The sequence below is a fragment of the Salmo salar genome, chromosome 10 (genome assembly GCF_965601325.2).
Source record: "Salmo salar chromosome 10, fSalSal1, whole genome shotgun sequence".
Classification (NCBI taxonomy): Eukaryota; Metazoa; Chordata; class Actinopteri; order Salmoniformes; family Salmonidae; genus Salmo; species Salmo salar.
Genome location: NC_138300.1, coordinates 104611519 through 104635467, shown reverse-complemented (window position 1 = coordinate 104635467; position 23949 = coordinate 104611519). Strand labels below are relative to the sequence as shown.

General features: G+C 42.9%; 1 protein-coding gene across 2 annotated transcripts in view; it reads right to left on the bottom strand.

Moving 5' to 3' along the window:
• LOC106561406 (ankyrin repeat- and BTB/POZ domain-containing protein 3-B) overlaps positions 1–23949 on the bottom strand; it is a 117126-nt gene that overhangs the window by 3104 nt on the left and 90073 nt on the right. Inside the window, exons 3-15 of one of the 2 annotated variants that reach the window (XM_014125350.3) lie at positions 21209–21413; positions 19585–19737; positions 18632–18794; positions 14415–14504; positions 12816–12917; positions 11967–12060; positions 10831–10966; positions 10369–10601; positions 9014–9192; positions 7131–7236; positions 6833–6935; positions 754–835; positions 470–538 (exon numbers count right to left, since the gene is read on the bottom strand). In XM_014125350.3, the coding sequence (XP_013980825.1) occupies positions 470–538; positions 754–835; positions 6833–6935; positions 7131–7236; positions 9014–9192; positions 10369–10601; positions 10831–10966; positions 11967–12060; positions 12816–12917; positions 14415–14504; positions 18632–18794; positions 19585–19737; positions 21209–21413 (1715 nt within the window). The remainder of the gene's footprint in view (positions 1–469; positions 539–753; positions 836–6832; positions 6936–7130; positions 7237–9013; positions 9193–10368; positions 10602–10830; positions 10967–11966; positions 12061–12815; positions 12918–14414; positions 14505–18631; positions 18795–19584; positions 19738–21208; positions 21414–23949) is intronic. The other variant, XM_082957311.1, reaches the window with a different exon arrangement.

The following is a 23949-nucleotide window of genomic DNA, read 5'->3' as shown; positions in this document are numbered from 1 at the left end:
CTGTGTTTCTGATGTGCAGATGGACTAACAGTCTCACCTCCATAACCTCTGTGTTTCTGATGTGCAGATGGACTAACAGTCTCACCTCCATAACCTCTGTGTTTCTGATGTGCAGATGGACTAACAGTCTCACCTCCATAACCTCTGTGTTTCTGATGTGCAGATGGACTAACAGTCTCACCTCCATAACCTCTGTGTTTCTGATGTGCAGATGGACTAACAGTCTCACCTCCATAACCTCTGTGTTTCTGATGTGCAGATGGACTAACAGTCTCACCTCCATAACCTCTGTGTTTCTGATGTGCAGATGGACTAACAGTCTCACCTCCATAACCTCTGTGTTTCTGATGTGCAGATGGACTAACAGTCTCACCTCCATAACCTCTGTGTTTCTGATGTGCAGATGGACTAACAGTCTCACCTCCATAACCTCTGTGTTTCTGATGTGCAGATGGACTAACAGTCTCACCTCCATAACCTCTGTGTTTCTGATGTGCAGATGCTCCGTCCCACCACAGTAGAGGTATTGCATCACCAGCTGTAACAGTACGAATGAACCGACGTTTACACAACACAACAAACCTACCAATGGATTTACACTGTTATGGGAAAGAATCTGGGTATTTTTTTGTATGAACATTCCCTTTTGAGAATGTATCACACCGTTTCTGATTCATGTTTCAATTTGATTAGATTGCAAGGGAAAAGCACATGTCTAAGTAAACAGAATAGTTGTTTTCTCTACGAACGCACCAGGAATATGTTGTATTTGACGTGGCTGATTTCAATACATGTGTTTTCAGCAGCTGGTCTGTTCGCCAGTAGAGACTTAAACCTTAAGCAGAGAGAAAGAAAGACAGAGAGAGAATAAAAAAGAGATTTATTTATTTTTTATTTCACCTTTATTTAACCAGGTAGGCCAGTTGAGAACAAGTTCTCATTTACAACTGCGACCTGGCCAAGATAAAGCAAAGCAGTGCGACAAAAACAACAACACAGAGTTACACATAAACAAACGTACAGTCAATAACACAAAAGAAAAGAAAAATAGAAAGAATCTATGTACAGTGTGGGCAAATGTAGAAGAGTAGGGAGGTTGGCAATAAATAGGCCATACAGGCTAAAATAATTACAACTTAGCATTAATACTGGAGTGATATATGTGCAGATGATGATGTGCAAATAGAGATACTGAGGTGCAAAAGATCAAGAGGGTAAGTAATAATATGGGAATGAGGTAGTTGGGTGTGCTATTTATAGATTGGCTGTGTACAGGTACAGTGATCGGTAAGCTGCTCTGACAACTTATGCTTAAAGTTAGAGAGGGAGATAAAAGACTCCAGATTCAGAGATTTTTGCAATTCGTTCCAGTCATTGGCAGCAGAGAACTGAAAGGAAAGTCAGCCAAAGGAAGTGTTGGCTTTTGGGATGACCAGTGCAATATACCTGCTGGAGCATGAGGAAGGCACCAAAATTGCCTACCCTGGAAGCCTGTGTTTCAGACATAAGGAAGTGAATGGCGGCAAATGTATTACTTTAAAACTCAGACCAAACAGAGATGCTAGTTCTAGGTCCCAAGAAACAAAGAGATCTACTGTTGGATCTGACAATTCATCTTGATGGTTGTACAGTCATCTCAAATAAAGACCTCGGCGTTACTCTGGACCCTGATCTCTCTTTTGACGAACATATCAAGAATATTTTATGGGCAGCTTTTCCCATCTTCGTAACGTTGTACAAATCTGAAACGTTTTGTCCAAAAATGATGCAGAAAAGCTAATCCATGCTTTTGTCACTTCTAGATTAGATTACTGTAATGCTCTACTCTCTGGCTACCTGCATAAAGCACTTAATAAACTTAAGTTAGTGCTAAACACAGCTGTTAGCTCTTGACTACAACCCCAAAATGTTATCATATTACTCCAGTGCAAGCCTCTACACTGGCTTCTTGTTAAGGCTAGGGAGGATTTCAAGGTTTTACTGCTATTGCATGGACTTGCTCCTACCTACAGTATCTTTCCGATTTGGTCGTGCCGCACATACCTACACGTACGCTAAAGTCACAAGATACAGGCCTTCTTACTGTCTTTAGAATTTCTAACCAAACAGGTGGAGGCAGGGTTTTCTCCTATCAAGCTCCATTTTTATGGAATGATCTGCCTATCGACGTGAGAGACGCAGACTCGGTCTCGACCTTTAAGTCTTTACTGAAGACTCATCTCGACTTGTGTGGGTTGAGTCACAGACATGATCTTCCTGTCCGGTTTTGCGCCCCCTCAGGCTTGTGCGGTGGAGGAGATCTTTGTGGGCTATACTCAGCCTTGTCTCAGGGTAGTAAGTTGGTGGTCTGTTGACATCCCTCTAGTGGTGTTGGGGCTGTGCTTTGGCAAAGTGGGTGGAGTTATATCCTGCCTGGTTGGCCACAGTGTCATCGTCCCCCCCCCGTCCCCCCCCCCCGTCTCAGCCTCCAGTATCTATGCTGCAATAGTCTATGTATTTGAATTTTGTATTTATTAAGGATCCCCATTACTCTTCCTGGGGTCCAAACATATTAAAGCACTTACATTACATATAAAACAAAAGATAAAACAGTACATCAGATAACATTATTACACCACTACATATCTACAATACAAAATGTTTAATACCACCATAAAACAATATCACAATGTATGCGTATGCATATCTCTGTACCTTTGTGTGTGTCTCTTCACAGTGCCGGGGGGCTAGGGTCAATCTGTCCTACCTGGTGTAATTCTCTTGTCCTATCTGGTGTCCTGTGTGAACTTAAATATGCTCCCCCTAATTCTCCCATCTCTCTCTCTCTCCTCCTCTGGCCTTAATGGCCATGTTCTGTTATAATCTCCAACCGGCACAGCCAGAAGAGGACTGGCCACCTCTCAGAGCCTGGTTCCTCTCTAGGTTTCTTCCTAGGTTCTGGCATTTCTAGGGAGTTTTTCCTAGCCACCGTGCTTCTACACCTGCATTGCTTGCTGTTTGGAGTTTTGGCTGGGTTTCTGTATAAGCACTTTGAGATATCAGCTGATGTAAAAAGGGCTTGATAAATATATTTGATTGATTTGCTTGATTGAGACAGGAGTTATGTAAGGGTAGTTGGGGACAGGAGTTATGTATGGGTAGTTGGGTACAGGAGTTATGTAAGGGTAGTTGGGGACAGGAGTTGTGTATGGGTAGTTGGGGACAGGAGTTGTGTATGGGTAGTTGGGGACAGGAGTTATGTATGGGTAGTTGGGATCAGGAGTTATGTATGGGTAGTTGGATCAGGAGTTATGTATGGGTAGTTGGATCAGGAGTTATGTATGGGTAGTTGGGATCAGGAGTTATGTATGGGTAGTTGGATCAGGAGTTATGTATGGGTAGTTGGGATCAGGAGTTATGTATGGGTAGTTGGGATCAGGAGTTATGTAAGGGTAGTTGGGACCAGGAGTTATGTATGGGTAGTTGGATCAGGAGTTATGTAAGGGTAGTTGGGGACAGGAGTTATGTATGGGTAGTTGGGGACAGGAGTTATGTAAGGGTAGTTGGGGACAGGAGTTATGTAAGGGTAGTTGGATCAGGAGTTATGTAAGGGTAGTTGGATCAGGAGTTATGTAAGGGTAGTTGGATCAGGAGTTATGTATGGGTAGTTGGATCAGGAGTTATGTATGGGTAGTTGGGATCAGGAGTTATGTATGGGTAGATGGATCAGGAGTTATGTATGGGTAGTTGGGATCAGGAGTTATGTATGGGTAGTTGGGATCAGGAGTTATGTATGGGTAGATGGATCAGGAGTTATGTATGGGTAGTTGGGGACAGGAGTTATGTATGGGTAGTTGGGATCAGGAGTTATGTATGGGTAGTTGGGATCAGGAGTTATGTATGGGTAGTTGGGATCAGGAGTTATGTATGGGTAGTTGGGATCAGGAGTTATGTATGGGTAGTTGGGGACAGGAGTTATGTAAGGGTAGTTGGATCAGGAGTTATGTAAGGGTAGTTGGATCAGGAGTTATGTAAGGGTAGTTGGATCAGGATTTATGTATGGGTAGTTGAGGACAGGAGTTACGTAAGGGTAGTTGGATCAGGAGTTACGTAAGGGTAGTTGGGTCAGGAGTTATGTAAGGGTAGTTGGATCAGGAGTTATGTATGGGTAGTTGGGATCAGGAGTTATGTATGGTTAGTTGGGGACAGGAGTTGTGTATGGGTAGTTGGGATCAGGAGTTATGTATGGGTAGTTGGGGACAGGAGTTATGTAAGGGTAGTTGGGGACAGGAGTTATGTAAGGGTAGTTGGAGACAGGAGTAATGTAAGGGTAGTTGGGGACAGGAGTTATGTAAGGGTAGTTGGGGACAGGAGTTATGTAAGGGTAGTTGGATCAGGAGTTACGTAAGGGTAGTTGGATCAGGAGTTACGTAAGGGTAGTTCGATCAGGAGTTATGTATGGGTAGTTGGGACCAGGAGTTATGTATGGGTAGTTGGGGACAGGAGTTATGTAAGGGTAGTTGGATCAGGAGTTATGTAAGGGTAGTTGGGGACAGGAGTTATGTAAGGGTAGTTGGGGACAGGAGTTATGTAAGGGTAGTTGGGGACAGGAGTTATGTATGGGTAGTTGGGATCAGGAGTTATGTATGGGTAGTTGGGACCAGGAGTTATGTAAGGGTAGTTGGGACCAGGAGTTATGTAAGGGTAGTTGGGATCAGGAGTTATGTAAGGGTAGTTGGGTACAGGAGTTATGTAAGGGTAGTTGGGGACAGGAGTTATGTAAGGGTAGTTGGATCAGGAGTTATGTAAGGGTAGTTGGATCAGGAGTTATGTAAGGGTAGTTGGATCAGGAGTTATGTAAGGGTAGTTGGATCAGGAGTTATGTAAGGGTAGTTGGATCAGGAGTTATGTATGGGTAGTTGGGACCAGGAGTTATGTAAGGGTAGTTGGGACCAGGAGTTATGTAAGGGTAGTTGGATCAGGAGTTATGTAAGGGTAGTTGGATCAGGAGTTACGTAAGGGTAGTTGGGTCAGGAGTTATGTAAGGGTAGTTGGATCAGGAGTTATGTATGGGTAGTTGGGATCAGGAGTTATGTATGGTTAGTTGGGGACAGGAGTTATGTAAGGGTAGTTGGGATCAGGAGTTATGTATGGTTAGTTGGGGACAGGAGTTGTGTATGGGTAGTTGGGATCAGGAGTTGTGTATGGGTAGTTGGGATCAGGAGTTGTGTATGGGTAGTTGGGGCCAGGAGTTATGTAAGGGTAGTTGGGGACAGGAGTTATGTAAGGGTAGTTGGGGACAGGAGTTGTGTATGGGTAGTTGGGGACAGGAGTTATGTAAGGGTAGTTGGATCAGGAGTTACGTAAGGGTAGTTGGATCAGGAGTTATGTATGGGTAGTTGGGACCAGGAGTTATGTAAGGGTAGTTGGGGACAGGAGTTATGTAAGGGAAGTTGGGATCAGGAGTTATGTATGGGTAGTTGGGTACAGGAGTTATGTAAGGGTAGTTGGATCAGGAGTTATGTAAGGGTAGTTGGATCAGGAGTTATGTAAGGGTAGTTGGATCAGGAGTTATGTATGGGTAGTTGGGGTCAGGAGTTACGTAAGGGTAGTTGGATCAGGAGTTACGTAAGGGTAGTTGGATCAGGAGTTATGTATGGGTAGTTGGGTTCAGGAGTTATGTATGGGTAGTTGGGTTCAGGAGTTATGTAAGGGTAGTTGGGATCAGGAGTTATGTATGGGTAGTTGGGACCAGGAGTTATGTAAGGGTAGTTGGGTTCAGGAGTTATGTAAGGGTAGTTGGGATCAGGAGTTATGTATGGGTAGTTGGGACCAGGAGTTATGTAAGGGTAGTTGGGATCAGGAGTTACGTAAGGGTAGTTGGGATCAGGAGTTATGTATGGGTAGTTGGGATCAGGAGTTATGTAAGGGTAGTTGGACCAGGAGTTATGTAAGGGTAGTTGGGACCAGGAGTTATGTAAGGCTAGTCGGGGACAGGAGTTATGTATGGGTAGTCGGGGTCAGCAGTTATGTATGGGTAGTTGGATCAGGAGTTATGTATGGGTAGTTGGGGTCAGGAGTTATGTAAGGGTAGTTGGGATCAGGAGTTATGTATGGGTAGTCGGGGTCAGGAGTTATGTAAGGGTAGTTGGGGACAGGAGTTATGTATGGGTAGTTGGGGACAGGAGTTATGTAAGGGTAGTTGGGATCAGGAGTTATGTATGGGTAGTTGGGGACAGGAGTTATGTAAGGGTAGTTGGGATCAGGAGTTATGTAAGGGTAGTTGGGATCAGGAGTTATGTAAGGGTAGTTGGGGACAGGAGTTATGTAAGGGTAGTTGGGGACAGGAGTTATGTAAGGGTAGTTGGGGACAGGAGTTATGTAAAGGTAGTTGGGGACAGGAGTAATGTAAGGGTAGTTGGAGACAGGAGTAATGTAAGGGTAGTTGGGGACAGGAGTTATGTAAGGGTAGTTGGGGACAGGAGTTATGTAAGGGTAGTTGGGGACAGGAGTTATGTAGATAGTTAAGGTGGAATTTATACCATATTTCTTCTACGTATGCAATCATTTCAGATCTACATAAGCCCCTATTAGGGGAATGTAGGAATGTACCCAGATGCAGTTTAACACCATCCTAGATTAGTGTGTTTTAGTGCAAGACTAGGCTTAATCTGTGTCCAGGGAAACTGGCATAGTGTGCGTGTGTGTGTGTGTGTGTGTGTGTGTGTGTGTGTGTGTGTGTGTGTGTGTGTGTGTGTGTGTGTGTGTGTGTGTGTGTGTGTGTGTGCGTGTGCGTGTGCGTGTGCGAGAGAGAGAGAGAGAGAGAGAGAGAGAGAGAGAGCAGTGTTCTGACCTGGCAGAGGCGGTGAAGAGCAGGACTTTGTGGGCGTAGAATGGCTTCCCCTCCACCAGGAAGGTCACATCTGACATCTCCTTGTTGTTTAGGAAATGAGGATCTGGAAGGCAGATTCATCATCTATTTTATTGCAACTCACTTCTGAATTTCTAGTTTATGACAATATTTGGCCACTAAATGGAGCATTTGTCTATGCTGATGTGAATCAGTGCAGTGTTATGTATGATGTGCTCCATAGCAGAAATCTAACTTTTACTACTAAGTAATAAGACCTAATCCTTCTTCTCCTGCTCACCCAGGCGTGAGGTCTGTTTCCTCTTGATCTCGGAGAGTTTGGGGATGGGGTACGGCCCGTAGCACTGGGTGAAGATCAGAGACAGCTGCTGGCTGATCACCTCATTCTGGAACATGGCAGATAGGCAGAGGGAATACAGGGGAGTTAGATATCAGACAGGTTTTATACACTCCATACACACAATATAGATAAAGGCAGATACAGGTATCTACTACCACATTCACTTCCACATTTCCCAGTAGGTCAAGTCACAAAGGCTGCTGATGAAACAAGCACCGGTGTTCACAGTCAATCAGTGACTAGATTATCTAGTGTTGCTTTCAGAAGGATGAAAAATAACATCTGCAGACCACAGAGGACCCAGGGTAACAGACCCACACTTGTTGATGGACTGAATAAATCACAAATGTTGCAGTAACTGCTGCTATAATGTATTGTGTGCCACACCAGTATGGAGAACATAATAACAAGTCCCGTTTAAAGAATAAGTCCACATTTGTCATATCACATCCTGAACATGAAAACATACACATCTTCTCAGTGTTACTCTCTGTTGTGCATCAGTCTGCACTTTGTGTGTGTGTGTTAAACAAGAAGGTGTAAATAGACTGTTACACACACACACACACACACACACACACACACACACACACACACACACACACACACACACACACACACACACACACACACACACACACACACACACACACACACACACACACACACACAGTCTGGCTAGAGGAAGATGAACGTTCTCTACCTTGAAGTCACACATTATTAGCGGGGATATGACAGGACAAACAGTGATGGGGGTCCCTGACGTCTCATAGAGTAGGTATCACTGCCTCTGCCATAGATCAACCCTGACAGGGACAAGAGCAGCTGCTGGAATGGGACAGGAGAGGACGGTGTGTGGCGGGGGCTTTGTGTGTTTGTACGTTTGTCTGTGTTTGTGTCCGTGCGTGTATGTGTATGTATGTCTATGTGTATGTGTGTGTGTGCGTGTGTGTATGTATGTGTGTGTGTGAGTGTCCATGCACCTGTGTGTTCATCTGCTCTCTCTTAGCAATAATGCACAAACCCAACTACATGACAGGCCAACAGTTAGTTGATATATAAGAAAAGGCATTGAACTGTTCTAATATATTATTGAGGTATTATGTTGGATCTAATGCTGCAGTGAATCTTGAGGGGATAAAGAGAGAAGGGTGGGGTTTGAAAAATGGGTACAATTTAGAAGCGGAGGGCATAAATCATAAATCAATGCACTAATTGAAATGGATTGGGCCTGGGGGGTTCCGTCAGTCAGTGTGGAGCTAAGGGCTGCATTATATAATCACAATAAGACAAATGGGTCGTGTTCCAAATGCCAGCCTATTCTCTATTTAGTGTACTACTGTTGACCAGGGCTCATAGGAATGCAGAGGAGACTGAGCCAAGCGAGTAGGCCATGTTTCTATAAAGGGGAATAAAAACGTCCATAGGCTCCTTCATAAGGGTATGGTTGTGAAGCAGAAAGAAGACATGATTATCTTCACTGTCAGGAGAGGAAAAAAGAGACAGATATGGAGGTAAAGAGGAACAGGGGATGTTGGGATCTGACAACATGCTTCACATTGTGTATTCCCTCTGAAATTCCAATTATCTCTACGTTTATTTTTTATGTGACCAATTTCCCAATGCAACCAATACAGTTCAAAGTTGAAAAAAGTGGGATGTGGATACTGAAAAAAGCTGAGTGTAGAAAGTTAGATGTGTGCCCAACTCAGATCTAGAATACATTTGGCCTTTAAGAATATAATGAATAAGAGGGGGGACCTGATCCTAGATCAGCAATTGTCTGAGACACTTTTTGAATACAGGCCATGATATCCAGTCACCTTGCTGGCTCGTAGGATCTGAAACAAGAGTGGCAGGCCGTGGGTGATGAGCTCCTGTGTGTACTCCTCCTCCTCAATACAGCTGAACTCCTTGAGCAGGCCCTGGATCAGTGGTCTCCGGTGCTGCAGGAAACACGTCCGCAGAGACTCCAGCCAGGTGTGCAGCGTCCAGGGGACCCCTGAGGCACATACACACACAGAGATGTTTACATCTACACACACAGAGATGTTTACATCTACACACACAGAGATGTTTACATCTACACACACAGAGATGTTTACATCTACACACACTTGACATCCCGCCAACTTTGAGAAAAAACACTATCAGAGTTGTGCCTGTTGTTCACATGTAAATCTGCCATCTCATTAGCTAGAATGTTCCTGTCTGCCTCCTACTTCTCCCGTCTGTTTACACTGATTCCCATTGTTAATATTGCCAGCAATATATCTTGTCAACAAAACTATAATACATATAATACAGTGATAACACACTAACAGAACTTAGTGGAATGAGGAGACAAATGGAAAAAAACACAAGGTTGTTACACAAACAGCCGGCCTTCATTCCGTTGGAAAAACAACAACAACACAGGCAGAACATCTACAGTTTGCTTCATGTGACTAGAATGCAAGCGAATGGCCACGGCAATATGGATCTCTTAGATTACAATGTATAGGTCAGACCTGAATGTATATCTATTATACTGACAAAAGGCTGTGCATATCTATACTGTAATTACTGCATTGTGAAGACCTAAAGAAAGTACATGTTGTTTACAAATATGCAGTTGACCTGAAACTAAGTCCTTGGTTGATGAGGTGAACGTCTATATATCGTTCCCTGTTGCAAGTCCACAGACATGCAGTTGGCATCTCAACATGTTACTTATCTGGGCTTGGTTATTGAGCCTCTATACCAGAGGAGGCTGGTGATGGAAGGACAGCTCATAGTAATGTCTGGAATGGAATTAATGGAATGGTATCAAACTCATGGAAACCATGGAAACCATGCATTTGATACCATTCCATTTAGTCCATTCCAGCCATTAACCTGTCCTCTGATTTAAAATGCCACCAGCCACCACTGATCTATACTATATACTGTAGATCAGGGGTGGGCAACTCCAGTCCTCGAGGCCTGATTGGTGTCACACTTTTCCTCCATCCCTATCAAACACAGCTGATTAATCAAATGTCATTCTAAAGTGAAGATCATGATTAGGTGATTATTGGAGTCAGGTGTGTTAGATGTAGCTGGGGCAAAACTGTGACACCAATCAGGCCCTCGAAGACTGGAATTGCCCACCCCTGCTGTAGATAGACTATAAAGTGTTACTGAAGTATGTACTAACCCAGGCTGCGTATGTCGATGGTGATATCCACATGTCCGTGTTCAGAGCTGTGGTACATGGCCTCTCTCAGGGCCTTGAGCTTGGCCTTGCCTGTCCGGACCAGGTCCAGCTGGGAGGGGTTCCTCTCCTCCAGGCCCCTCTCCTCCTCTGTCCCCTCAGCCAGGATCTCCTCCAGGGACAGCACGTCCCCTTTCCCCTTCTCCGTCTGGGACAGCAGCTTGCGGAACACGTTCCTTTACGGGGAGGATAGCAGACAGAGATATGTGATAATAGTGATAGTGGTGATAATGTAGTGATAATGCAGGGAAGCTATGATGTTAAATGTTTGGTGACGCGTGTGTGTGTGTGGGGGGGGGGGGGGGGGGGTATGTGTGTGTGTTCGCAAGTGAGAGAGAGATATGTTTTCTCTCAAACATATAATTTCTTGCTCATGTTGTGTGTTGTGAGTATAGTCAGTGTTACCTGTGTCCATGTGCTGCTGCTAGACTGTAGGAGTTCATGTCTCCATGAGGGGCAGTAGAGATACCGTTACGATACACGGTTCCCACCATGGGGTCTGCTCCTCTCTCCAACAGCAAACTGACCAGCTCAAAGTTACCTGGGGAAGAGGTCAATATATCATATATTAGTTGAGGGTCAAGTTGAACTGAGAATGTGTGTATGAAGGTGGTTTATTGCGGATGTTGTGTGTGTCTATCCATGAACATCTCAGCTAGTCTGCCTATATCTGCTAGGTGTCTGTGTGTACAGTATGTGTATGCTACATCTTCCAGACCTGCTAGGTGTCTGTGTGTACAGTATGTGTATGCTACATCTTCCAGACCTGCTAGGTGTCTGTGTGTACAGTATGTGTATGCTACATCTTCTAGACCTGCTAGGTATCTGTGTGTACAGTATGTGTATGCTACATCTTCCAGATCTGCTAGGTATCTGTGTGTACAGTATGTGTATGCTACATCTTCTAGATCTGCTAGGTGTCTGTGTGTACAGTATGTGTATGCTTTATCTTCCAGATCTGCTAGGTATCTGTGTGTACAGTATGTGTATGCTACATCTTCTAGACCTGCTAGGTATCTGTGTGTACAGTATGTGTATGCTTTATCTTCCAGATCTGCTAGGTGTCTGTGTGTACAGTATGTGTATGCTACATCTTCTAGATCTGCTAGGTGTCTGTGTGTACAGTATGTGTATGCTACATCTTCTAGACCTGCTAGGTATCTGTGTGTACAGTATGTGTATGCTACATCTTCCAGATCTGCTAGGTATCTGTGTGTACAGTATGTGTATGCTACATCTTCTAGATCTGCTAGGTATCTGTGTGTACAGTATGTGTATGCTACATCTTCCAGATCTGCTAGGTATCTGTGTGTACAGTATGTGTATGCTACATCTTCCAGACCTGCTAGGTGTCTGTGTGTACTGTATGTGTATGCTACATCTTCTAGACCTGCTAGGTGTCTGTGTATGCTACATCTTCTAGACCTGCTAGGTGTCTGTGTGTACAGTATGTGTATGCTACATCTTCCAGACCTGCTAGGTGTCTGTGTGTACTGTATGTGTATGCTACATCTTCTAGATCTGCATAGTGCATAGTGTACCTGCAGCGGAGGCCAGCTGTAGCGGGGTCTCTGTGTAGTTCTCCATACCGTCCTGTAGGGAGCCCTCTACGTTGGCCCGGGCATCCAGGAGCAGCTATGGAGGGCAGGGGGAGGCAGCTTAGGGACGGTTCTACCCCAAAAAGCCTGGACACTAAATCTGCATTTATTCAACCACAAATGCTGTTTTTCTGCTTTCAGCCCATGTGATTTCCATGTCCTTCCAGAACCCTTCCATGAGGCTGTGGAAAAAGTGCTGCTACACCTTTTCATTCGAGATGTAGAAGTAATTAGTTCTAGCAGTTCAGTGGAAAAATCATTGCAATGTTGGTCCATTGTGCTTGATAACCATTAGCAACGGGGACAAACAGATTGTCCTGTTTCCACTAAGTTAATGCATTGCGTGCACACTGAAAGAAGGAAATAGAGAATCAGCTCGTACTTTTCTGACAATAAAATGGGACAAACACTCCTAAATGTATTGAGTGTTTCCATTTTAACCAGTTTACATTGAGTTTTCAAGCTCAGTTCACTCAGCATTCAACGACATTCAATAGACACAACATTCATAGGATTAAGGAGAAAACACATTTTAGCCATTATTATTACCATTTATAAGTCATGATAATAATAACCATGACACCAGGATTGGGGTCAATTCCATCTCAATTCAGTCAATTCAGGAAGTAAACCAAGCTTCCAATTCCAATTTTTGTCATTGCTATTAAATGAAAAAATAATTTTAGTTAACTTCCTGAATTTTGAATTGACCCCCACCCTGCCTGACACGATACACAATGGGAGGTGAACAGACAGAAAACACAGTGAGGTGAAAAAGGATGACATCACTACCTGCACGACAGGGACATGTCCGTGTAACACGGCGAAAGTGAGAGGTGTCCCCAGGCGCGTTTCGGGGTTGACTGAGGGGTACTTGTGCACTGTGTTTGGCACCTGGGAAGTCATTGGGGAGGTTCAGGGGAGAGAGATATGAAGCCATTAAAATGCTAGTCTATGCAGCAAAGACAAGCAGCTAAAGGGGGGAATCTAAAGGAGTGCTGGGTCGTATTCATTAGGCACCAAACATAATAAACATACAGAAACAGGGAAGGCTTACTTGGACTTGTCCAATAACAAACTTTCATTTCTGTTTTCCATTTCCAAACCTTTAAAAAAAAGTTGTCCATTGCTTGCCCTAATAAATATGACCCTGAGGTAACTAGCAAAAACAGACATCCTCTGCACAATAGCCTGACTTGTTTCTAACCAACTCGATAGATCCCATCTAGTTCTGTCTTGTCCCGCTTAGTCGTGTAGTCCTATTTGATACTTTAAACTTTCCACTGTGTTCCAGCCCTGGTGTGTCTGACAGCGATAGACATGACTCTGAGTCCAGTCTGAGTCCAAGACTGACCTAAGGTGACCTCAGTAACTAGACCACATCTCCTCTCAGGCAGACAGTCAGTTAGGGGCTGAGACAGACCCGTGAACGAAGCACACAAACTCATATTCCCTCGAGCATCTCTCAGAGCCTCTGAAGCAGAGACTCGTTTCAGACTTTTCTCTAATTTACTTTTCTCTAATTTGCTTTACTTCCATTTACTTTTCCTCAATTACTCTGAGGGTACACAGAGGCAGAAGTAACATTTTTAATGAATGTTTAATCTATTTGACTGGTGTGTGTGTGTGCGGTGCTTCAGAAATACTGGAAGCAAAAAACTTCCTAATCAATCAAATCAGTCACATGCTCCATTTAACTTTATTGAGATGAATCATTGCTGCATTAACGACAAGTTATGACCTCACTGCGATAATAATGAGCGGTCAAAAAAACCAGTTTTCAGCCTCATGGGATGCTGTGTTGAGTGCTTTGTTCTGGGGTTTATCACTATTATGGGCGACATGAACTCTGGCGTGATGGCTGGTGGGTTACACATGCATGAGGTGATTAGCCAAGGCTAGGACCAACAGACATAGGCCACCATTACATGTAAGTAAGCTACAACCAAAGAACCCCCTAAGCTTACCAGGGGCTCCTTGACAAATGACTCAAACATATTAGTACAGTATTTAACGTTATCTTATCATTCTTCGTATCAAAGGTACAGCTAAAAGGTGAGCTTACAGTTGTGTCTGTGTAATTAAATTGTCAACAGTGTTATTATATTTTGTACAGTAAACAGTATGGTGGCCCATGCCTCGAAATAATGACCTTCTACACACTATACAGCATGGCAACAGGAGAGGAGGAGTGGGGACAAATGAGGGACAACACAATCTGAGTTTTCTCCTATCTCGCACCACATAAATTAGCCTGATCCCAGATCTGTTTGTGCTGTCTTGTCACAACATGAAAATTACCATATGAGTTGGCAAGGCAACACAAACAGATCTGGGATCAGGCTACACACAAACCATTCTACACAACATGGTGTTGCCATCGTCCCTGACCTCACTGTTGATGTCGGCTCCAGCGTCCAGCAGCATCTGGACCATGGCTTCATCCCCTCTCACACAGGAGTACATCAGAGGGGTCATTCCCTGGTAGATGAATCACACAGGGAGTTTAGGGGTCAGATGATTAATTGGTCAACTTACAGTTAGGGTGGACTCATGTTTTGTTTGACAGATATGTTCAGGGTTATGTGAGTTGAATAAAGCAGATTTAAAAAATGTTTTGTCAATTAGCAGACACTCTTATCCAGAGCAACTTACAGTAGTGAATGCATACATTTCATACATTTTTTTTCTTTTTTTCTTTTTTTTTTCTTGTACTGGCCCCCCGTGGGAATCGAACCCACAACCCTGGCGTTGCAAACACCATGCTGGCGTTGCAAACACCATGCTCTACCAACTGAGCCACATTGTTTTTGTATGACAGTGTATGGCTGCTTTACACTGTCTTTATACTGTGAGTTGATACTGTGTTAGCCCGCTGAGCTAAAGCTTAGGCATTAGCTCGGGGAGCTAACACAAGTCTTTGGGTCTCAGACAAGGTTACTCATCATGCAAACGTGGTTCACCGAACCACCTCCCTTACATGTGCACAGGTTGAAGCAATCAACACATGGCAACAATCCTCAGTTTGACCAGTATCTGACTTCTTGGATGTGCTCACAGCTCACTTGGACTCCATGTCTGAAAGTTCCCCTCCAGCCACTTTGATTAACTAGCATGTGGAGTGGGTCATGGAAAACTCAGAGGAGTAGTGTTCCATAGCTCTAAGTGACTGGGAACAGCCAGCGTTTCCACTAGGCTACTCAGTCAGTCTAAACATCAAAGACACCCAGTCTGAAGGGAATGAGTTGGGTTCCTCAGCTCAGAACAGCCTAGAACTAAAAACTGGGTTTCCATTAAAAATGAATGTGGCTGGTACATTAGATGTGTGTGTGTGTGTGGGGGGGGGGGGGTCTGACATGTTATCAAAGCCTTTTGGTTGACAACCTTTTTTCAACCAAGACAGAAGAATTTATAACTTACCGTAAATTCCGGACTATAAGCCGCAACTTTTTTGCCACGCTTTTAACCTCGCGGCTTAAACAATGACGCGGCTAATATATGGATTTTTCCCGCTTTCAATTTTTTTTTTTTTTTTTAAAACACATTCTGTGACGTGCTCAGTTTTTTGGCGGCATGAAGCTTTCATTAGACCAATGAAATTGCCGAACGGGTTACGGTCAAACAACGTTTTTGTTTACTGTTTAGATTAAATCGAGCGCTCTCAAACTTCCCATCATTCTGATTACGGTAGTCATTTTGTCACCCTCATCATGGCAAAGACACGGAGAAATGCATATGATGCAGCTTTCAAGTTGAAGGCGATTGATCTGGCTGTTGGAAAAGGAAATAGAGCTGCTGCACGGGAGCTTGGTCTTAATGAGTCGATGATAAGACGTTGGAAACAACAGCATGAGGAATTGACTCAGTGCAAAAAGACAACTAAAGCTTACTGCTCATTTTTTATTTTTTGTTACAAGCCGTGTTTCGTTAAAGCCTATTTATTTTTGTTACAAGCCGTGTTTCGTTAAAGCCTGTGTAAAGTTCATTTGTTTCAATGTACCGGTAGGCACCTGCGGCTTATAGACATGTGCGGCTTATTTATGTTCAAAATAAAATAAAAATTTAAATTCAGTGGGTGCGGCTTATATTCAGGTGCGCTTAATAGTCCGGAAATTACGGTACTTTTTCCAACAAAACATAGGTACAGCAGATTCCCTTATTGTATGGGCCACTTTTAAATATGCATTTAGAGGCCATGCAATTCAATACTCATCTTTAAAACAAAAACAATTTAGGTCAAAAGAGTTCATATTAACAAAGAACATAGAGGGACTAACAGTACAGAAAGATAACAATAAAAACTGTACCATAGAGGCACTGAAAGTTAGAGGAAAAACAAAAGGAAATGGAGGAACTTATTCAAAAAAGATCAAATGTAATATATTATAAAAAATAAAGCAAACTATATGGAATATCAGCAAATATCAGCAAAATGCAACAAATATTTTTTGTTATCTTGAACATATACTGAACAAAAATATAAAAGCAAATGCAACAATTGGAGGTCCTGGGTTGGCGTGGTTACATAAGGTCTGCGGTTGTGAGGCCGGTTAGACGTACTGCCAAATTCTCTGAAACAAAGTTGGAGGCAGCTTATGGTAGAGAAATTAACATTAAATTCTCTGGCAACAGCTCTGGTGGACATTCTTACAGTCAGCATGTTAATTGCACGCTCCCTCAAAACTTGAGACATCTGTGACATTGTGCTGTGTGATAAAACTGCACAATTTAGAGTGGCCTTTTATTGTCCCCAGCACAAGGAGCACCTGTGTAATGATCATGCTGTTTACTCAGCTTCTTGATAATCCATCCACCTGACTGGTGTGGCATACAGTATCTTGTCAAAGGAACAATGCTCACTAACAGGGATGTAAACAAATTTGTACTCACAATTTGAGGAAATGTCTCACTCCAAGTTCAAGAATGGCATTTTTCCCTTTATTCAGATTACAACCTCTCACTTTCGGTTATTTTAAAATGAAATAATCTCCAAAATATCGATTTGGTTTTAAACAAGCCATAGAAAGTTGGTTGCAATTTCAGTTTAATCCACCAGAAAAGACAGAATAAATAATACAACAAATATTATTGTTAAACTTAAATATACTAATTGATAAAAATATATATATTTTGGGAGAATAAATAGAACTGGTGGAGTTATGTCACACATGCAGCCAACAAAATATATGCTCTACCCAAAATTACAACCAACTAAATGCAGCAAAATGACGCTGGATTCAAAACTTTGTGTTTTTCAAATTCAATTATTATACAAATTCTTGCAACCAATAGAATGTTATATATATATGGGGGATACAACCATCCCAGCTCTGCAGATTTTGCTGCGAAGAGACATAATCATTAGATCCTCTGTTTTGGTACTGTCCATATGTAGCTTGTTTTTGGTCACAGGTCCAGGAATGGATGAAGAATTGCAACATTTACCTGAAGCTAACTCTGAAAATAGCACTGCTGGGTTATTTGAAAAGTCATAGTTAATCGATCAATAATATAATAATACTCTTATCTTTCATTTACAATCTGTAGAAACTATGATAATAGAAAGGTTTAGAACGTTTGTGAAACATCACAGCACAGTTACAAATATATGGCAAATAGAAATCAAAACTGGATGGTGTTCAGAGATGGATGGGGGGGGTTGAGTGTAGCTGAAGGATGGAAGAAAAAAACATAACTAATGTAAAATATTCTGTGTCTGTAAAATGTATATAGGTTCAGAACTTGTGAAACATCACAGTTACAAATATATGGCGAATAGAAATCAAAACTGGATGGTGTTCAGAGATAGATGGGAGGGGTTGAGGGGAGCTGAAGGATGTGACTAAAAACAAACAAAAAATAACTATTGTAAAATATTCTGTGTCTGTAAAATGTAAATAGTATGTATACGCTGGAAGTAGAAGCCTACTGTATGTGTTGTTGTCCATTAGTTTATTCCAATTAGGTGGTAGAGTTAGGGGAAACTAATAAAGGAAAATATATTTTTTTTTACACACACACACATACATACATACATACATACATACATACATACATACATACATACATACATACATACATACATACATACATACATACATACATACATACATACATACATACATACATACATACATACATACATACATATATACACACACACACACATATATATATGGGGGTTTGGAAATTATGCAGACAATTACACTGATAGAAGCCACAATCGATCTGCAATTTAACCCTAAAATGATTTAAATAAATATAAAAAGTGCCGGGTCAAATTGAGTTGAGAATGTGGGTGGGTGGTTGGGGGTGTGGGCATGTGTGTGTATATCCATCCAGGTGTACATGAGGCCGAAGGGGTGCATTCGTGCTTGTAAGAGTGTGAGCATCTTTGCCAGTGCTTGCGTGCCTGCCTGCAAGGTGTCCCTGTGGACTGGTGCTATGTCCGCTGTAAGGAACGTAAGTCAAATCCTCACATTATGTGTGATACACAGATTCCCCAAGCAGTGTGTGTGTGTGTGAGAGAGAGAGAGAATGTGAGTTTTTTCATGTGTATGTGCGTGCGTGCATTTGTGTGTGTGTGTGTATGCGTGTGTCTAACTAACCTGTTCACTCATGCTGTTGATGCCGTCAGGCCCCAGCAAATTGACAGCCTGTTTGACCAGGTCGGTCCGGCCACAGTTGAGCATACGGAATCCCAGGTCCTGGAGGAACTTAGCCTCTGTGGATGCTGCATCCAACTTCCGGGATGCACAGAAGTCATCTGTCCTGGTAGGGAAATCACAGGAAAGGAAATCAATTAGCTGAATTCAGAGTTACACTCAGCTTCCTATCAATCCTCTGGATGGACATGATTTGCATGTTAACTGATTAGTGCCAATGTGAGGACAAATGCTTACTGTATGAGGTTATCCTGAGTTTGTGTGTGTGTGTGTGTGTGTGTGTGTGTGTGTGTGTGTGTGTGTGTGTGTGTGTGTGTGTGTGTGTGTGAGTTCTCATTTACAACTGCGACCTGGCCAAGATAAAGCAAAGCAGTTTGACACAAACAACAACACATTGTTACACATGGAATAAACAAGCGTACAGTCAATAACACAATAGAAAAAAAGAAAGTCTATATACAGTGTGTGCAAAAGGCGTGAGGAGGTAGGCAATAAATAGGCCATAGTAGCGGAGTAATTACAATTTAGCAGATTAATCCTGGAGTGATAAATGAGCAGATGATGATGTGCAAGTAGAGATACTGGTGTGCAAAAGAGCAGAAAAGTAAAAAAAACAATATGGGGATGAGGTAGGTAGATTGGGTGGGCTATTTACAGATGGGCTATGTACAGCTGCAGCGATCGGTTAGCTGCTCAGATAGCTGATGTTTAAAGTTAGTGAGGGAAATATAAGTCTCAATGTGTGTGTATGTATGTATGTATGTGTGTGTGAACACGTGCATGCGTCCATCCCTGCGTATGTGCATGCGTGTGTCTCTGAGTTCATACTGAATGTGTGTGTTTCAAGCCTGTGTGTGTGCCTGCGTGCCCTGTGTGTGTGTGTTTCCATGCCGTACTTGAGCTGGCGTGGTTCACAGTCCACCCCTGGCAGCAGCAGCCTGGCGGCCTGCCGGACGTCATCACTGTCCACTGAGAAGCTACGGCGGTGCTCTGCGTGGGCCACAGACACCCTGAGCCACTCCATCAGAGGAGGTAGAACCAGGAATGGCCTGCAGGGGGAGACACACACACACACACAGACAGACACAGACACACACACAGACACAGACACACACACACACACACACACACACACACACAGACACAGACACACACACAGACAGGAGTCATCAATATCAGCTACTGGCTGAATGTAGTCTGGTTGTTGTCTGGTTTCAGTACATACCTTGGATAAGCTTAGCTTACAGAAATGCAAACCATTACCATTCAGAGGATCCGGGTTGGAGGGACACAAAACTGACTTGAGATCTGTGTCTTGGAGCAAAGTTTGCTATTCCTCCTACTCCTTTATTCAGAGACCCTAACAGCTGGTTCCCATTTCAAATGACATTACAAATATTAATATGTATCTGCACCTTTCTGTCATAGACATTATTATCAATATATATGTAATGTTAATATTGAATAATACTGAGGTGACTCTAAGTCACTGCTTGATATCTCATACAGGATGGTTCAATGTGTTGAATGTCCTTGACCCCAGCTTCACTCCTTTATTTGTAATAGCTATATGTCACTCATCATCAATCTGTCATTCATCAATGCTATTCTAGCCTGAGGGAGAATCCTGCTCTTTAGAGATTCAAGGTTTCATCACTGCACAAATGCAAATGACTCTCTTCAAAGACATGGGAAACATGTGACCTTGAGGCATTATGAAGTAATTTGTACACGTGTTTTCAAAATATTACATTATCTTTGAAGACTCATAATTAGGCATAGACCTAGCCAAGTTTTAAAACGTGATTGGAATCACACAACTTTCCCAATTCCACTCTACCAATCTGCTCGTTAGGAACCTTTCTTTGCAGAGCGCAGAGCTGAAGCAGACTGGGGAAAAGAGACCTGGGGGACATATTAGCCGTTAGCTCTCCATTACAGGGCAGTAAAGTCTGGAACTCCGGAGTAGGCCTGCTCATAACCAACTGTCAGCTTTTTCACCCACTTCCCCTTCCCCTGACAGGGGTTTCCACATAGCCTGTGGACATACTGGGGCGGTGAGGTTATATCATTTATAGAGATAATGTACAGGAGTTTTTCCTCACCATGTGATATGGCCAGGAAAAACTATGTAGATAGATAACTATTTGCCATAAAGTCATCAAACACAGAATTCTTCAAAAATATATTGCGTAGGACTGTAAGAAGAAAAAATGTATGTTCTTGAATTTGGTTCCAATGACGTCAGCTTCCCAGTTCCCAGCAGGGTAAGAGTTTGATCAAATTCTGAAGGCATGTGGGGGAGACTTTGGAGGTTCACTGTTAAAACTGGCGTACTTCAGAATGGCTTTGGTTCACCATAGAATTAAAGTACTACCATGATATTTGTGTCAATACCTATCTGATCAAAGGATGAATGTGGAGGTTCAGTACAGGGCAGAGATTCTCCTGAGCTGTGAATCATAACTGTGAATCAAACTTTACCATATATATAACAGTCTCATTTGAGGTGTGTGTTACCTCTCTGTCTGCAGGGTAACCTTAGAGGGTTCTACGTTGGGGTTCTCCCATTCCACCTGGGGACAGTGCATGAAGTAGCAGAGAGTGTAGAGCGCCTCAGGCTCCCAGTGTACTGGGCTGCTCTTCTGGTGGATGGGCGTCCCGTTGCTATGGTTCTTCACATGCAGCGGCTGGAGGTGGTGCATGGCCCGGGAGACCAGGTCACCTGCAGGACACAATGAAAAGAGGGGTGGGGTTACACACTCATCCACAATAAAATCAGGAGCTGGACAAGAAGAAGGTCATAGAGAAATGGAGGGAATGTCCTCTTGTTTTCACACGCATGCGTACACACACGCACACAAACGTGTACACATGCACACGCACGCTGTCAGGGGAGATAGATAATATAGAGAATGTCTATGGCGAAGAGACATAAACACACAGACAGACAGACAGACAGACAGACAGACAGACAGACAGACAGACAGACAGACAGACAGACAGACAGACAGACAGACAGACAGACAGACAGACAGACAGACAGACAGACAGACAGACAGACAGACAGACAGACAGACAGACAGACAGACGTTCATCACCATCCTCTCTAAAGGAGCTTCCGTGGAGTAAAAGCATAGCCACAACAGTTTTTTTATGAAATATGAATATTTAGGAACATAATACTCTCCTTGCTATTTCCTCATGCTCTGCATAATCCTCCAGTACTTTTAGGTCATGCGGTTTCACTCAAACTCTCTGCTTAAAAGGATTTCCTCATAAAATGTGAATATTCTCCAGATGCTTCAAATGGCATGGCAAAAACAGTTTTCCACAAAATTTTTACTGAGCTGAAAGGGACAGGACATATTGCCTTCGAATGCCTTGCAGACCTGGAAGCCAGACAACGAGACAGCTGGGCCCAACTAGAATCCCACTGAGACACAGTAAAACTGTACATGAGGGTTTTTCAAAAGGCTGCACTATTTATGCTATCTCATAGACACAACGAGTACCAGTATTCACCCTATTTCTACTATATAGAGCAGAAAAGCACATCTTGTCGATATGACACCATTACTATACATTAGAAACATACTGCAGATTGTTCTGCGTCTCTATCATAGCGTGACATTCTGAGAGTCCTGGGCCCTATCAGCCCGTACACTTTTGTTACTGTGTATATAACAGAAAAACACTTATTGTTTATATAACATTATTATGCATCTAACACATTTTTTGTTGTTGTATTGATTGTATGTTAAATGTGTGTGACTGTCCTTGTCTATCAGTCTATCAGTGTTTTGTTACTTGTCATGTTTTGTGTTTTTTTGTGGACCCCAGGAAGAGTAGCTACTGATGGGGATCCAAATAAACACACATATATATCGTCCGGATATAGGTTGACATGGTGCTAATCTGTCAGTCAAGTAATAGAGTTATAGTGTAATGGCACGTTCCATTGGTTTCACATTCACACATACTGTAGGGGTCTGTTACACAATCACAACACATTGCATTCAATTAAAGACTAAACAGTGGTATTTAAGAGGGATCTATTTCTCACCAAACTCATTCAGTGGAAACGCAACAGCAAGCATTCGTACCAATAAAGGGATGAGTCTATGGGGACAGTCATTCAAAGAGACAAATGGTTTGTTTAGCATCATAATTGTGTGGCTTGCCTGTTGTCAATATTTCGTTTTTTGCCTTGACAATGAGAGAAGGGCACATGTGGAAGCATGACTAAAAGGAGGGAATTGGATGCTTGGAATCAACAGTATATCTTACAGACAGCAGATCTGGGAGATGTCAGTGCTCAACTGATAAGAGAAACAGTGCAGCATTGTATGGAACAGTATGATGCAATGCAAAGAACAGAGTGGGCTAGCGGATCTGATGAAAACAAACAACAACCACCACACACTGGCAATTCAGATGTATAATTGAGACCCTATAGCCTTGACATGCTAGCAGCACAACCGCACACACACTGCACACCCACACACTACACCCACCCTACACTAATTGTACCAAAAGGGAGTACAATACAGTGTGATGACAGTGTAATAGTGCCCTAATTAAGCAGTGGAATGAGGGGGATGGGGGACTGAGGCAGGCAGCTCAGCGAGATGGTCTAACATCCATCCTCATCTCTTATTGATGTTGGACTGTGACATTTCCTGGAGTTGGGTGGCGGGCAGGCAGGCAGGCAGGCGTAGGGCTGAGGAGTGAGATAACTAAACACAACAAGCCAACAGCAATACTCTCGGCCACAGAACTGTGCCTTTCTCTACACAAAGACAATGAGTTTCTTCTGAAGTACAGAAAACAACCACTGATATGTTACAGTTGGATATATTTTATTTGTATTTTTTATTTCACCTTTATTTAACCAGGTAGGCTAGTTGAGAACAAGTTCTCATTTGCAACTGCGACCTGGCCAAGATAAAGCATAGCAATACGACACATACAACAACACAGAGTTACACATGGAATAAACAAAACATACAGTAGAACAAAAGAAAACAAAAGGTCTATATACAGTGAGTGCAAATGAGGTAAGTTAAGGCAATAAATAGGCCATGGTGGCGAAGTAATTACAACATAGCAATTAAACACTGGAATGGTAGATGTGCAGAAGATGAATGTGCAAGTAGAGATACTGGAGTGCAAAGGAGCAAGATAAATAAATACAGTACGGGGATGAGGTAAGTAGAAAGATGGGCTGTTTACAGATGGGCTAGGTACAGGTGCAGTGA